General features: G+C 39.4%; 1 protein-coding gene across 4 annotated transcripts; it reads left to right on the plus strand.

Annotated features, from left to right (window-relative positions):
• Positions 1–66: 66 nt before the first annotated feature.
• CAPN10 (calpain 10) lies at positions 67–16423 on the plus strand. Of its 4 annotated transcripts, XM_051782200.1 has the most exons (14): positions 67–3099; positions 3465–3672; positions 5008–5139; positions 5366–5562; positions 6800–7017; positions 7541–7682; positions 9194–9360; positions 9890–10173; positions 10638–10840; positions 11217–11472; positions 12523–12722; positions 13692–13737; positions 15116–15141; positions 15667–15766. In XM_051782200.1, exons 2-14 carry the CDS (start codon positions 3529–3531, stop codon positions 15668–15670), a joined length of 2019 nt encoding a protein of 672 aa, XP_051638160.1. In that variant the 5' UTR covers positions 67–3099; positions 3465–3528; the 3' UTR covers positions 15671–15766. The 4 variants fall into 4 exon arrangements, with proteins under 4 accessions (XP_051638160.1, XP_051638157.1, XP_051638158.1 ...); XM_051782197.1 differs by lacking the exon at positions 15116–15141 and having other exon boundaries at positions 15667–16423; XM_051782198.1 differs by lacking the exon at positions 15116–15141 and having other exon boundaries at positions 3013–3082; positions 15667–16423.
• Positions 16424–16552: the final 129 nt, after the last annotated feature.

A 16552-nucleotide genomic window follows, 5' to 3' on the forward strand; every position in this document is an offset into this window, starting at 1 on the left:
CTGTCCTTTTCTGGGGTGCAGCACAGAGGGAGTTTGGAAGCTGTTTAAAAGCTGCAGAAGAAGAAGCTGGAGAGGTGGCAAAAGCAAATAATCAAAAGTAAATATTATCTGTTGTTCCTACAACTGATAGAAATACATGAGATCAGCTGTGTGTTTGCATATACACCCATAAGAGCAAGGAAATACTGCCTGAACCAGACTGTTTCCTTTTTAAATAAACCTAAGTTAGTGTTTTTGCTCTCATCATCTCTCTGAGATCCCATCAAATGGCTTTTATTGTCAGATTGATTTTCTGAAACATAGAAGCAGAGTGAGATTTGTTTAAAGTATTCCATGCATTCTTTTTCAGGTACTTTTGTTTCTCCTGTGAGCAAGGAGTGCATTTTTATTTTGGAGAGGCAAAAAATTGGCAGCAAGTTTGTAGAGATAAGCCTTCCTTTTGTTGACATAAAATAAATTAGTGCTTCAGGTTACTTTCTGTCTTGATTTGTAGTAGACTTCACATTGACAGGCAAATTAGACTGATTAAATAGAAGCTATTTATTTGTTTTATCTTTGGTACGTTTATTTCTGATCTGTTTAAGTCAGATTAGTACAACAAATTGATTTTATTTAAACAGATGCCAAGAAATTGGGTTATCTTTTTTATTTTGAAAATGAAAACTATTACTTTATGTCATTGCAGCCTTGAGCAGGGCAACATGGGATCTAGAAATATCACTTGTGGAAAAGCTCGGAAGAGCCAAACCCTTTAATAAAATGGAATATTTCTAACTTAATTTTTTTAGCATTTCATAGCCATGTTGGTTGATGCATTGTAAGGCAAAGTGGGAGGTGATAAGAAAGGGTGGGAGACGGGATATGATTTGGTATAAAGTGTCACAGGGATTGAGGTTGATGTTTTAGGAGTATGATCTAGGGGAGCATCAGCTTTGTGCATTGTTTTAATTTTGGTGTTTTGTACCACCTTGGTCTTGTGTGCTGTGGTAGCCAGGCTGGAAGTTTGGAGCTGTGCCTGAGCTAATGAGAGATCTATCACCCCAAGCACCCCTTCCAAAATATCCCTTAAGCAAAAAGGTACTCTGTGCTGTTCCTCTGATACAGGGCCGACCACTGTCAGCTGAGTGATATTGCAGGGACTAAGCCTTTGCCTTCCTAATTCTGGTATTAGGATCCAGAGAACTGGAAGAGCTCCGTTGTGAACAATTTCCATGTATCATAATTTGCAGAAACAAACACACATATTGGGCCCAGCCACTGCTGCTCTATCACTTTTACTTGTCCCCCTGTTCTTGAACCACCAGGAGCTGGAGACAAAAGCAAACATGGGGTTGATGAAACCCAAAGGCTGGCAAATAATCATGAAAATATCAATGCTATTCTAAAGGATTGTCTTCATTCATATGGAAATGAGCTGGCTATTTAGCTGGACACAAATTCCTTTTAACTTTAAATATCTATAGCAACAGGACTGTGTTTGTGTCTCCAGGAGTGGTTTAATTCAGCAGGATTGCCAAGAAGCAATAGAGAAAATTCTCTGCTGCTTTTTTTCCCAAGAGTTCAGGTTAACAAAAAAAAATATCATCAGCTGCATAATGCATGAATTTGCCCCTTTCCAAGTCTGCAGTGGGGCAAGGAAAGCATGTAAGGTATCTAGGAGACAAAGATAATATCCAACTCTTTCCTTTTTCTGATAACTCATAAATAGTTATGTGTTCAGCTAGTTAACTGTTCCAGGTTGGGCCTACTGTATTAGAGCTCAACACTCCTCCTGCTTTCTAGAGTCTGTCCTTTAATGGAATTTATGCAGTTGTGATCTGTGATTGCTGTTCCCTAAAGAACGCAGGGGTGAAATCACATAGATCAGAGCCTCACTGTTCCTGACACAGAGGCCTTTTTTCCCCTCTCCCTCCCCCAACAGACCTCTCCTGTGTTGGCTCCCTCGCAGCTGCAGCTCCCTCACATCAGCCATGGACAAGAGGGGTCCTTATTCTTACTGCCAGCAATGTTTCTTCTGCTCCCAAAAGGGTCAAAACTGAACGTGAAAAGTCTTGTTTGTTGATTAAATTTGCAGTATGCAGGGGAGAAGTCTTGTGTCTGTACAATGGGCATGACCAAGGGACAGAGAACCTATTTGTGGGTGGACAGCTGCTGCAGTTACCTGTGAGCATTTCCATCTGCTAAAGTTGGCTCAAGAGGAGGATTTCTGCATTCATTTCTGATGCAAACCAGTCAGGCACGTGTTTTCTGTGGATCTCTCTCATTCAGATGACCTCTCTACCCAAGGACCAGGGGACATAACCTTTAGACTCAAACACGTCACAGGCAAGTGTGAAAAACAAGCTTTTTTGTAAACACCAGGTCTTCCCACACTGGCTCAGCAGCTGCTTTGTTGGCCAAACCTGAGCTCCTTGAGAAACACTGACATGAAAGGCCCAAATACAGAAAAAGAAAGCAGCCTGCTTCAGTGTGCCTTGACCTGTCCCAAAACCTTGGTATGCTGAAGGATGGTCTCATGGGGCCCTTATTTCTGCATTTCTGTCCTTTGTCATGAGCAAGTCAGTATTTTTTAGGGTATTTTTTCTATTTCACTGATCAGCAGTAGCTATCAGAGTATGAGAAGTTACTTCCTATGCCAGTACAGTCCTTGGACAATTACATGGTGATAAAATATCTGAAAATGTGATCTTTGCCATTATACCAGGAAAGCACTTGGTGAGGGGTCAGCAATTTCTCTGACAGCTTCTCTGTCACAATCATCACGAAAACAGTGTTTGGCTTCATTTTCCTCCGCCTGTAAGAGCAGCTCGGGTGACCACTGCGCTCCTTTCTGAGATAATGCTCGGCGCAGGCAGTCTCCCGTCTCCCCCAGGAATTCCGGGACAGGGAATCTGAACAACGGGCTCGCGGATCCCGAGAACTCCCCTTGGGGGGCGGAGCCAGTGGGTGGTGCGTGAGGACGTAACGCCCGCTGATTGGTCGGCTGTCCCGTCAGTCACCCGCGGGGTGGGCGGGGCCGCGGGCGGCGGCGTTGCCCGGTAACGGCCGCCCCGGGCAATGGCGGCGGCGGGGCCGCCCCGCGGTGAGGAGGAAGCGGGGGTGTGTGCGGGGGTGGCCGGGCTGAGAGATCCTCTGGGGACGGGGGGCTGCTGGGTGGGAGGAGGTGTGAGCAGAGGGGCCCTGCTGGGGCTGGGCGCTAGGAAAAGGGTGTTGGGGGGGAGCCCTGTGGGGAGGGTGTGTGCGGAGCGGGGGGGATGGGACGTAAATGGGTGTAGGTCTCCTCAGAGACCCCCTTTCTCTTCCAGCAGAGCCGTACAGGGTGGTATCGGGTGCTGGAACAACCAGCAATGTGGTGGTTCAAGGTGCTGCGTGTTAGAGCTCGAGGCTTTCTGTTCCTAAATAGATGCGCCGTGCCCGTTTGTTTCCCCGTTGCAATTCCCCAGTAACACTCGTTTCTGTTGCAGGTTTGTGCCTGGCAATATAAAGTCGTAGGAACTGCCGGCAAAGCTGCTTAGGATTGTGTTGAAAATGCTGGGAGAGAAAAAGCAATTAATGGTGAAAAGAGATCTCTACACTGACCCCACGTTTCCGGCCAGTGATACCTCTATATTTTTTGATTATTGTACCCCGCTTGCCCAGTTCAGAGGCGAGATATCTTGGTTGAGACCTAAGGTGAGTTTTAAGTATAAAGGGCTGTGATTTTAGCTGAACTGGGCTTTCAGGTAGTAAATACAAATTAGCATTGAATGACTGCTTCTGGATGTTTTTATTGTTTAGAAATATACAAGGGATAAAACCAATGTATGTCAGTGTTAACAATACATAAATTATAGTTTATAAGCCTGGGTGCTTTTTTGTAGGTTTAAATCCTCTTGTAGAGATTTTAAATTTCAGGCACTGGTAGAAGTTCAGATATTTTATTATAAATATGTTTTGTTATGGAAATAATGTGCATACCAAGTTAGAATACAGCATTACGTCGTTCCCAAATTTTTCAGTATGTTGCATAACTGCCTTGAAAACAAATAATTGGATTTTAGAATTTTTCAGAAGCATATTGCTTTTTCTTGGTTGTTGATTTCTTTGATAACAAGAAAGAAACCTTTTTTAAGTTTATAACTTGTCATATGACTTGTGTTGCTTTTAAACTTTGAGCTGGGTTGCAGAGCAAGCCATATGAGAGCTAAAAGCTTCAGAATGCTTTTTGACAGTGCACTCATTTAAAGTGAAGTATTTATGATACTGCCTTTGTGTCAAGGAGAAAAAAAGGCTACAAGAATGTAATGGAAGAAAAAAGTATGTTTTCTTCAGTTGTATTTTCTCCCGTTCATGTGGGGGTGGCTGTAGAACTGTGATAGAGCTGTTGGCTGTCAGGTGTAACTGGCAAAGAAATAACTTTACAGAGCCCAGTGTGTAGCTTTTGTACTTCACACCTTGATTGCTACTGGGAGCTGATCAGTTAATTTCTGTTTCTTGCAGTGTTTATAGGTAAGAAGAACCATTTAAAAAATTCACTTTCAGATATGATTAAAAGTGTTCAGGACTTTATGTTTGAAAGTACCCCTCTTGCTACCAACTAATCTATTTTTATTTGCTCTAGGAAAGGTTTTTCCCTTATACTTATTTGAAGATTTTTGTGACTTGGGGCGTGCAGTTCAATGTGGATGGCATCAGCTCTGTCACAGTTCATCATAACTCTAGAACAGAGCTGATGAGTTATGTTGTCTTTCACTTATTGCTGCTTCTGCTAAGGTTGCACCTGATGGTGACATTTGTATACTAAAATTCATGTGGGAACTTGATTTACATCACACAAAGTACCTGCAGTATAGCCACAAGACATTTATTTGTTATTGCTTGCTTAGGCTGTGTCTGGAAAGGAAATTTTCCAGAAGTAAAAATTCCCTTATTTTGTGAGAGGTCTCTGGAGCCCTCCCAGTCCCTGAAACACACTTCCTTAGAATGTCATGCAGGATTTGGCTTTAACTCCTCTTCTTTTAATTTTAGGACATTTGTTCTTCTCCTCGGTTATTTTCAAACAACGTGCAGGACGTGCAAGTGAAACAAGGAATTTTGGGAGACTGCTGGTTCCTGTGTGCCTGTGTGGCTTTGCAGAAGAGTAAATACCTACTGAACAAGGTATGGAGAAGTTTTCTTCACCTAGTTGACATTTGTATATTGTTCTGGAGTCCCAAACTGCCATATGAGTATCAGTTTCATTATGCTCAGTGTTACTGGTTTTGTTGTCATATTTTTTCTGTGTTTACTACAAATTGTTGATATTCAGTATCCTTTAAACTGGCTTTATTTACAAAAAAAAAAAAATAATTCATTGTTTGTCTTCACTTTGGCTTCTGGCCACTAGGTGATCCCTCCAGGTCAGCCCAGCTGGACAGATGAGTCCTACCAAGGCTGTTTCACCTGTCGGGTCTGGCAGTTTGGGCACTGGGTGGAAGTGACCATCGACGACCGCTTGCCTTGCCTTGGGGGGAAACTCTGCTTTTCCCAGTGTCAGACAGAGGATTTGTTTTGGCTTCCACTCTTGGAAAAAGCTTATGCAAAGTATGTGAACACTGTTATTGAGGAAAATAAAAATACAATACTTGTGCATCCCTCCTACTTACTTATTTTACCTGACTGCTTTGGGCATAGATCTGTGTGTCGTTCAGCTGGTGGTCCCATCCTGGCTTGTGCAGAAGTTGCTCTTTAACTGTAGATTTGTAAAGTGTGTTTTTAGTTGCATATGAGGTAAGATAGCCTTAGGGATAGAATTCTGATGAAAAGTAAGAGCTTTTTTCAGGATGCAAATTGTCTTAAGTCACTGTCCATTGGTCATCTAATTTATTAAAGGAAGATATTTTACTAGGGAAGATGAGAACTCAATGAAAAGCAGAAAGAATGCAAATACTTTGGTGGAAAGCAACAGCATTATGTAAGTTTATGCTAGTTGAGGCTCTGGTTGTGTGAGTTTCACTGCTCTTTTGCCTAATTTGATAGTTTATTATTTTTAGAAGAAACAACCATAGCGTTAATGTGTTTGAAAATGCAGCTATTTTATGGTTTATGACACATCCATCGAAAAACTGTCCAGATGGACAAAGCAATTTGGAGAAAAAAATGCACTGGTAGGATAGACATCTAATATCCAGAAGAACGTGGATGGAAGATTGTGTGGTTGCCAGCAGAGGGCAGAGAAAGACTTCAAGCATCAAGTAATTTATTCAACTGTGGGTATATTGAGCAGAAGTTGTAAAGCAACAATGTCATGTTAAAGCTTCTCTATAGGTTTGAAATGTAATATTCTTGGTTTTCTGCCGAGATCTTATTGTTAAATCTTATAATTCTATTGTAGTCTTGATTTCTTTTGCTATTTTTTGCATTTACTGCATCAGGTAAGGTAGTCTCTTGGCTTGCTTAGATTGTTGAAGGAAGTGCTACTCTGCTTGTTTGTACAGAGTGAACAAAGAGTAATTGAACAAGAGGAAGAAATGTTCTTTATTTATACAGAATGATCATGAAAGGTGATGTAGAAATTACTAGTACTAGACTATAGCAGTTTTTACATAGGATGGAGGGAATTCTAGTAAACTACCCATTAAACAGTGGAATATCTGATGGCTTACATATTCTTTAGATGTTGTATTCTGTATATACTTTCTCTTGCCTGCTTTGGGATATGAGGTAGGGTGCAGTCATAGTCGTGATTTAGGGTGGGGGTTGAATTATGTAAGAACTGTGTTTCTTTAGTTCTGCTGTCTGTACAAACTTTTTCTTGGTTTTTTTGTTTTTTTTTTTTCAGAGTGCATGGATCTTATGAGCAACTGTGGGCAGGACAGGTGGCTGATGCTTTGGTTGATCTGACTGGAGGAATTGCTGAAAGATGGACCCTGAAAGACCCTGGAAAAAACATGGAGAAAGAGAAGACTGGCATGGTTTTGGAGAAAGCAGTATTTAGAAGATTAATGAATCTGAAGGAACAGTGTGTAATAAGCTGCTCAGTCTTCAATTCCAGACAAGGTAATATTAAATGTCTCTATTTAACAGGCTTCAAAGCACAAAGCAGCCAGCAAATGCAAGTGACGATTCTAGTACCATACCACTTTCACAATGCAGTTTTATATAAGTTTGGATAAATAAAGATTTAAGGATGTTACTGAGTTCAAGATGGAGGGTGGTTTTGAGGAGTGCTTTTTATATTAGATGCTAATATGGTTAGTTCTCAAAAACAAATGCACTCTCTACATACCCCTCAAAAAAGCTTCTCAAAACCAAGCTTAAAAACCCCAAAGAATTTCAGCATAGTGAATTTGTAGGTATTTGAAATCAAGGAGTTAATAAGCTTTAAAATTTTATTTTATTTCTATATAGTCACAACTAAAATGAGCTGTTTAGGGTTTTTTTTTGTGCTGTTCTAATACAGATTTAAAAAAATTTTCTCTCTATCTTAAAATTGCCTTCTTTCACAGGATAGTTTAATGTAATTTTAAAATATGGAACAGGTTCTTTTGTTTATTTTCAAATGCTTTTTTTTCCTATTCAGGTGCAAGTGAACTAGGAGAATTTCATGCCTTTATTGTGATAGATACATTGAATCTCTTTGAAGTGTCAGGCAAGGAGATCTTCCTGCTGCGAATTCGAAATCCTTGGGGGAGGCGATGCTGGAAAGGGCCCTGGTGTGAGGGGTGAGTAGGTTTTTTTTCATTTGGAAAGTCCTTTGTGAAAGTTCTGAAGCACAAGAGCATTTCTGTGTGTTGCAGAGGCAAACAACAAACACTGCTAATATTCTGTAGTGGAGGAGAGAGACTGCAGTGCGTGTACAGTCCTTTAGAAAGCTGGTAGTTCACACACCTCATTGGTTCTGGCTGGTAATTTTGATCTCCTAGTCCTAGTAATCTGAATTTTTTTACTACCTTTTTTGTTTATCAAATCATATATTCTCATGGAGATAAGGTGTTGGTTTATTTTCTGTTTCTGATTTTCGTGGTGCTTTTTTGTTGTTCTGCAGTTGATCTAAGTATCTCTGATGGTGTTTATGACTTGTAGTCACTCAGCTTTACTTGACTCTTCTCATGTAGTCTTGGCTTAGTTGCAGAAAACCAAGAAAGGAGTATTTATGAAACAAAATTTAGCAGAATGAAGGATGCTTATGTTTGTTGCTTGTGTGCTGTCTTTTCTGTAGATTAGTATGAGTTGGAAGATCGGTGTGAAGCTGGAACTGAATTCATAGAAAGTAAAAATAAAGAAGAGATCTGTTAAAGAAGATGCAGAAATATGTGTAGCAGTTTATATAGCAAAGTAACAAGAATGAAAGGGCAGACCTCCCTTAGGTTATTTTGAAAAACATTAGCTTGTTTTGACTCTACAAAAGAACATACAATTCTTGACCCAAGGAGCAAGTGTTCAGCATTAAAAAATGATAACAATATGATGATGTTAATAAACATTTTTATAGAAATAGACTTTTTTCCCCTGAGTTAAAAAAATGATTTCATTGTATTAATTGAGACTTCTGTAGATTTTTTTTTTTTTTTTTGCCAGTGGTCTGTTTTAATTTCTTTGCCAAACAGTAAGCTGCCATGTAGTTTTAAGAGGGTAGTGTTTTCTTGGGTGGCCTTAAACCCCTGTTTTATTCAAGTGCAAAACTGTTCTTTTTTGCTAGTGAAACAATGAAAAATACTGAAACTCCTACCTTTTAATGGCCCCTAAATAATGAGATGTTTAAATTCTTGGTTTATCATGACTTAGCCAGCAGATTCACGGGGATAACCAGCTGTTTTATACAAACGGCAGTTTTTGATGTACAACATTAAAATTCTTTCAGAACAGTCACTGTGCAGCTTCTTTTACTTTTTCACCACTGTTTTAACAATTGTTAAAAATCTTTATTTTGCTCTCACACATCGGGCTGTACCGACTGTTGTAAGTAAAGCACCTATTTCACCCAGAAATCTGTTGCTGTATCCAGTCTGGTGTCATGTTGTTTCTAGGTTTTCTTTAATATGCTGTGACTCAGACTTCCTATGGTCCCTCTCACTGACCATCAACGTGTGTGCAGAAATATTCAATACAAGTATTTGACAATAAAGTGAGGAAATCTCTTCTTACTGTCCTGCTCCCTAAGATATTTGGTAGAACATTCTTGTGGAACTCTGTTGGGAAAAGGGTTAAATGCTAACTTTTTTCTTATGTGCAGTGGGCAAGGATGGAACCAGTTAGATCCAGTAGTTGCTTCAGAACTGCTCTCACAGATCCAAGAGGGAGAATTCTGGGTTGATGAAGAGGAATTTTTCAGGGAATTTGATGAGATTACCATGGGCTTTCCAGTCAATGAGGAAGGACGACTTCAGAGCCTCTATACAGGTGTGGTATTAGAAAACATCTTTCTCATGCAAATAACATTATGTCAATAGGAAGGACTGATTCGAATTGCAAATGGATCCAACTAGACCTTAATTTCTCAGTTTTTCCCTCTCCTTTAGACCCATAGGCCTTTTCTGTCTCTACTGGGAAGAACAGAAAGACAAGAGGAAATTTAAGCTGAGATGTTGCTCTGAAACCTCATTACTTGCTGGAGAGATTAGTGTTCTCTGTCTAGAAAGCTGTTGTTCTGAACATCCTTGTGGTGTTTTGTTTTTAATGGTAGATACACTTGAGATTTCTAGAAACAGTTTCTTGTTGTAAAAATCATGTCACCAGTCTGCCATTACCAGTTGTGACATTAATTCTCATGCCTCTCAAATCTTGGTCATGAATTTCTGCTTAAAGAAAGTGTCAGGGCTGTTGACAGCATGTTTTCTTGGGCTGGGGAATCTCTGTCAGATATCTGTTGTATAAAATTAAGTAGCCTCCCATGTCTGAAATCTGCACTGTGTTTTCCTTATTTTGTTAGAGAAAGTGCTGTATCACTCGCAGAATCTTTTTGGATCCTGGGTGAGAGGCCAGTCTGCTGGTGGCTGCCGTAACAACAGCAGCTTCCCTACCAACCCCAAGTTCTGGCTGAGAGTCTGTGAAACGAGTGAGGTGTGCATTGCTCTGCTGCAGAAACACAGGAAATACAGCACTGACTGGGCTGGAAGGATTCAAAATCCAACTCATTTAGCAGAGGAAAATCCATCTCTGACTGAAGGCATACAGGGGAAGAACTACCAGGCTGTGGGATTGCATGTCTGGAAGGTAATATGTGAACGACATTTTTCTTTTTGCAAATAGAAGTTTTAAAGCATTACTGAAACATTTGAGCAAAATCATTCATTTCCTGTGGCACTGATACAATTCAATGGGTCACATCTCTGATTTATGCTGGAATGGTTCTGTTTATCTCACAGTTACTGCCTGTACAAACTATTAGTGGACTAGTACTTTCTTCTTATCACTGAACACTTGAGATTGTTCCAAACTAATGCATGACATTTCAGGCTGATTATTTGAAGACCATTCCTAAATTTACTCCTCCTGAATATTAACTCTTCCTACTCCTCCTTGATGTTCAGCTTATGTGCTGGTACTGCCCTCCTTGTTTCTTTTTGTAACTGTGTTCATGTTTAAAAATGTTTTAAACAATATTTGATAATTTTTAGTTTTGTTAGAAACTACTCGTTTTTCCTAAAACACCATGCATCATTATGCATCTGTTCTAGGTGGAGAAGAAACGATTTAACCTTCCAAAGACCCTCTCTGCTCCTCCAGTTGTAGGTACCATCTGCCATTCCTACGATAGAGAAGTCCATGTGTGCTGTGACCTTTCGCCTGGCTTTTATCTTGTTGTTCCCAGCACTTTTCTGAAGGATGCAGTAGGGAATTTCTTGCTTCGTGTATTTTCAACGGGAAGGATCTCTCTCAGGTAGGTTTAAAAGAAAACAGAATATTTCTTGTAGTTGTTGACGTAAATACATGAAGTGTAGTACTAAGTGTGAACGTTTAAAATACTTCGATGGGTTGTGTAGAGTGTCAGATAACAGCAATTTTTGTCTTTGAATTCATGTAAGTAGTGCTCTAGTTCCTTATATTTGTCATGAAGCTGCTACTACCTCTTTTTGAAATGCCAGTCAAAGGTAACCAGATGAGTAACATCTTGACTCTAAACTGCAGCTTAGTGCTGTATGTAGAGGCAAAATGTACTGTTGGCAACGTGTTTAAAAGCTGTTCAGATTTTTTTATACCGTGGTACTACACTGGTTTTATACATTTTAGTTTCTTTTCTCTCTTACATTTGATAGTGAGCTAAAGCCACCACCCACAGATGCTGCCCTCTGCGAAGAACTCCCAGCTGGTGAATGGGAGACAGTGCAGCTGCACGGATGCTGGAAAAATGGGCAAAGTGCTGGAGGTAGCAGGAACTTCCCCTCCTTCCATACCAATCCCTGCTTTCCCCTCTCCATTCCTGCAGGACCAGGAAAAAGCAGTGTGAAAGTTACCCTCCGTCAGCACTGCCAGGATAGCAAGTGTCGTCCAATAGGTTTCCATATTTTCCAGGTAAGGCTTCTGGTCAGTTGGACTGCTCATTTGCCAAGGGTGAAGGTAAACCTGTCATTTAGTTCAGGGCTCCTTGCACTTTGCAAAGGACTTGCTGCTTCTAGGAGAAAGACAGGCTGATCCTGGGATGTAATGCCCTTGAAAGATACGGAATAACTACGTAGTTACATAGCGTAGTAACCAGATAATTGGTTCCACTGAATCCTTACAATGTTCTGAATTAGTTTTAGAAATTATGAACTCTTTTGAGGATTTGCAAAGAATTCTCAGTGTCCTGGTGATCGAGGACCAGACATTTTGGTAATTCATCATGAAAGCTTACTTTCTTCATGTTTCATAATCACTTACTTGTCCATAGGCAAGTGATGTTGGATCAAAAGGACTGTGATATCTTGAAACAAAACGAGATATGATTTGGTATGGACAGATACAGGTTCTGCACTGGTGTGTGCCAGTGATCAGTTGCATAAATGTAACATGAGAAACCGCTGGTTAGGTAACTATATTGCAAAGAAAACCAGCTTTATTTCTAGAAAACATGCTTCAAAAAAGGTGTTGCTTAAGTGAAAAGTCTGGAGTTGAGCATCAGAAGTGATCACAAAGCTTCAAATATACAATATATGAAGAAAGATTAGCATTTTTTATGCCTTTAGGAGACTGAGGTGAAGTCTAATATGAATTTTTAGTACAGGAAAGGCCACTAAAATGAGGAAGGACACAGTATTTTCACCAAATTCATGAGGTGAAAAATAAGTGCATTAGGATACTTATGCAGGGAAGAGTGAGGTTAGACAACAGAGAAAGCTTTAGAGCTGTGTGAGTAGTGGGTTGCATAAATTGTCTATAAACATACTTGGAATGATTCATCTGTGTTTAATACTACCATCTGGGTTTTCTGGAAGCCTTCCCATCCTTCTCTCTAGCTCTGTACAGCAAAGTGAGTATCTGGAGTGCAATAGAGATAGGCCATACCATGCTGTGGTGTCCTAGGAATTAAACATTGTGAAATCTAAAATAGATGAAAAAATAGGCACGTATTCTTTTTTGCAGGTGCCTAACAGCAGCTGGAAACCACAAACTACTTCTTTTCTCCACCTGGAACCACTGGTGAGCTGTGTTCCTCATTGCTATGCGCAGGAAGTGAGCCGACTCTGCAGGCTTCCTGCAGGACGCTATGTCATTATACCTTCTACGTACTTGCCCAATACAGAAGGCAATTTTACAGTGGTCATAGCAACCAAAATAGACAGGTAAAGTTATGTTGTCTTCTATTTGCATTTCTAGTCTTTTTATTCATGTGTTACAGGATGTTTGAATCATAGAATCAACCAGTTTGGAAAAGACCTCTGAGTTCATCAAGTCCAACCCTTGATCCAACCTCGCTGTGGTTCCCAGACCATGGCACTGATTCCACATCCAGTCTCATCTTAAAATCCTTCAGGGATGGTGAATCCACCACCTCCCTGGGCAGCTCATTCCAGTGTCTGATTACTCTCTCTGTAAAAAAGTTCTTCCAAATATTCAACCTAAACCTCCCCTGGCACAGTTTAAGACCGGGCCCTCTTGTCCTACTGCTGGTTGCCTGGGAGAAGAGACCAATGCCCACCTGACTACAACCTCCTGTCAGGTAGTTGTAGAGAGTGATGAGGTCTCCCCTGAGCCTCCTCTTCTCCAGACTGGAAACAATAACTGTAGTAATGTGTTCTCACTTGATGCAAATTTTTTTAGAAGTCTTGGATTTGCTGTTGTGTGTTTACATACTCTGCTTATCATTTTGATTATGTTGGAAGAATGACTAAAAAAATTTAAGTATTTGTTAAATCTTCTTGCATCACTTGCTGAATAAATGGTGTCTAGTGCTGGAGAAGATGGCACTAAAGCAACTAATTACCAACTATATGTGGATGTTAGGAGTTATGCTGAAATTTAACTGAGCTTTTTAATAATCAGGGTTATTTTTTGAGAAAATGCGATGAGTAGCCAACCTTACTCCAGGTAGTTCCTCCCGATGTGAATAACAACAGGTCTGCATCTGAGTTTGTAGCTTCCATAAGATTGCAGTAAGATTCCATAGAATTGCATCAAATTCCATAAGGGAAAGGACGTGGAACAAAGCCTGATATAACAGTCTTCTCTTTTGGAAGTGAGATAAATAATTGGTATTTACAAGATTTCTCAATGCTTTGTGCAAAAATAAGTGTGGTTTGGGTTTTCAACAGGAAGCGCATTCAAAGCCAGGAGACACTTGGACAAGTATTGCAAGAGGTAAGTGACACATTTTGATGGATATATTTTGATATATTCATTCCTGGTGTCACCACAGATCTGCTTGCTTTAATTATATATCGTATCCTTCCTCCATCTGATTGGCTTTGATACTGATTTGGTGTCCTACGTATTGTGATTTTGAAATTTAATGGCATTATAGTGTTGTAAAGACTTAAGAAAGCAGAGCAAAAAGAAGATCAAACAGGCAATTCAAATATTAGCTTTCACCACTCTAGGTTTTTTATTTGTTTCCTTACAGCCAGCCCATATAGCATCCTAACATTGTAATCCTTCCTGGGGTGCAAGCTGTTCTGATCAAGTTCATGCCAGCTATTTCACACTTGGGCTTTGTGTTTTGCTTGATTAGATAGACATGTAATATTGAAGGGTTGTTTATGAATGCTGAGTAACTAATACAGTATGTGGAGAGGAGAACTTTGAATGTATTTTAACAATTGTTTGAAGATACCTGATTTGAATGGTGGATCAAAGCATGCCTTTGATAATACTCTGCTTATTAGTTGGAATAAGACCATCTAGATACTTGGGTCTTTCCTTTTGAGGTTTAAACAAAACAAAAAATGTAGGAAAAACTCTTCACCCACAGTTAGAACTGGCTTACTCATTTTCTTAGTCTGGGTCATGTTGACCAATTGTTACATTTTGTCCTTAAAACCGCAAAACCAGTATGGATTTTGTGTGCTTCCCAAAAATGATCACAGACCTGTGTGTACTTTCCACATGGTTCTTTTTATTTTAGTATTTAGGAGCTGAAGTATGTAATGAAAGTCCTTTTTTTGCTGTTGTTTTGGAAATAAAACATTGCAAGGCCATTATATCAGAAGGAATCTATTGCAAGATATGTTTCTTGTATTCCTTGAAAATGGAATCAAGGGAACAAACAGTTTAGATTATTAAGGGCTTGAAAGCCTCAAGAATCTGGAAATTGCAGTTTTAGTTTTAATATCAGTGGCAGAAAGTAATGTCTGAATCTAATCTTCAACAGCATGGGCTTTTCTAAAGACTGGACTTTAGAAATCATTCCATGCTTTTGGGGGTTTAACTCCTCAGTGAGGCAAACTGCCTAGATCCCTCAGGGGTAGGGCTAGTGATTTCTAAGGGATATATAACAACAGCAGAGCTGGATGTCAGTGTATTTTTCTAGAAGTTTGACTGTGTTTTCTCATTAGTGAAGTGATGGGATTTATGAGTAAGATTTTTTTAAACAATGTTTCACAGGAAAAGCTTGCATTTTGTCCTTAATTTCTAAGTAGTTCTTGTTTCTGATTCACTTTAAATCCTTGTGAATTCCTTCTTGACAAAAAAAAGGCTCATGAAATAGCTTTTTTTTTCTGTATTGCTCGTTTTCTTATAGATTTCCTTTACAACTGTGATGAAAAGGTAACCTGGAATTCTCACACTGTCATTTCAAGAAACATCAGAAAGCCAAGGGATGCCTCACCTCTTGCTGTTCTTGGTTTTAAATGAAATAACAGGAAGATGCCCTTAGCCCAGCTGTTTTTCACTGGTACCAGCTGTCAGGCCTAAGATGACTTCTTAGTAAAAATACCTCCTTTAATCATGTACGCTCTGAATATTTGTTCTTCCCCTGTTTTTAGAACGAGAATTGTACAGCAAATTATAACGTACCTCAGTTCTTCAGAAATACAGGTGAAGAATATGTGCATGCTTTGACCCAAGCTACAGTTTTGGAAGAAACATATGTGCAATGCCAGGTTGGATGGAACCCTGAACAACCTGGTCTGGTGGAAGGTTTGAACAAGATGATGTTTAAGGTCCCCTCCAACTACAACCATTCTATGATTACAAAGTAGTATTTTGTGGAAAAAAGTTACCAGCCTGACAGAATAAATTCAGGTGACTAAAGGGGTAAACATGGAGAAAAAACTGGAGTCTTTTTTTCAGGTAGGACATACCTCAAGAACCATCAAAATACACTGGAGTAAAGAAAGTCCAGGCTTGTATCTGACACTGCCAGTCCTGCTGCTGAGCACTTTACCTCGGGCCCTTTATGGAACCATGCAAATGGTGTGTTGAAAGGAGAGATTTTTTTTGTGAGTTTTTCTTTAATGAGCACCAGAAAGGAAGAAGATAGGACTTGAAAACTTTTGAACTATCCTGTCAGACTGCTTTTGTAAATCTGTAAGGATGTGTTTTATGCAAGATCTGCCCTCACTGTAAGAAATATCAAGTTTAAGAGATTTTTCTTAATTTATGATTGAAAGTATTTCTTATTCAAGCAGGATTTTTTAAATGTTATATTTTCCTCAATAAAAATAAAGTAAAATGGCTTTTATTAAAATGTCAGTGATGTTGAGTTTGCATTTGTTCTGCGGTAGCAAACTTTACAATGTGTTAGAAACCTGGAGTTTTCACCAAATGGAAGGGAATATGTTTAGAAATATTGAAAATTGGAAATATTTGAGAGGAGAATCAAGTCTTCCATTAGTTTTATGTGTGAGAAATATGTAATATTCTACTTCTGCTTTTGACTATATCCTGCCATAATTTATGCTGGCTCCTGTTGAACTTTGAAAACTGAAAGCTTTTAGGATGCTTGCAGCTGAATTTTAAATGCTCAAAACCTTCCAAATCTGTTTATATGGAGAAAGAAGAGAAGAAAACACCCTGAGTAATAAATCAGTACCGTACATGCTTTAACAAATGTTGACATTTTCATTTATTTTCTTAATTTCTTGAAAGGCTGGTCCTTTTCACATAGGAAATTATTGGATCATACAATAGTATTTATAAACAGAAGAAGGAATGTTTCATGAAAGCACACGGACTC

This window comes from Manacus candei, unplaced genomic scaffold (genome assembly GCF_025592945.1).
Source record: "Manacus candei isolate 608988 ecotype Guabito, Panama unplaced genomic scaffold, ASM2559294v1 h1tg000015l, whole genome shotgun sequence".
Lineage (NCBI taxonomy): Eukaryota > Metazoa > Chordata > Aves > Passeriformes > Pipridae > Manacus > Manacus candei.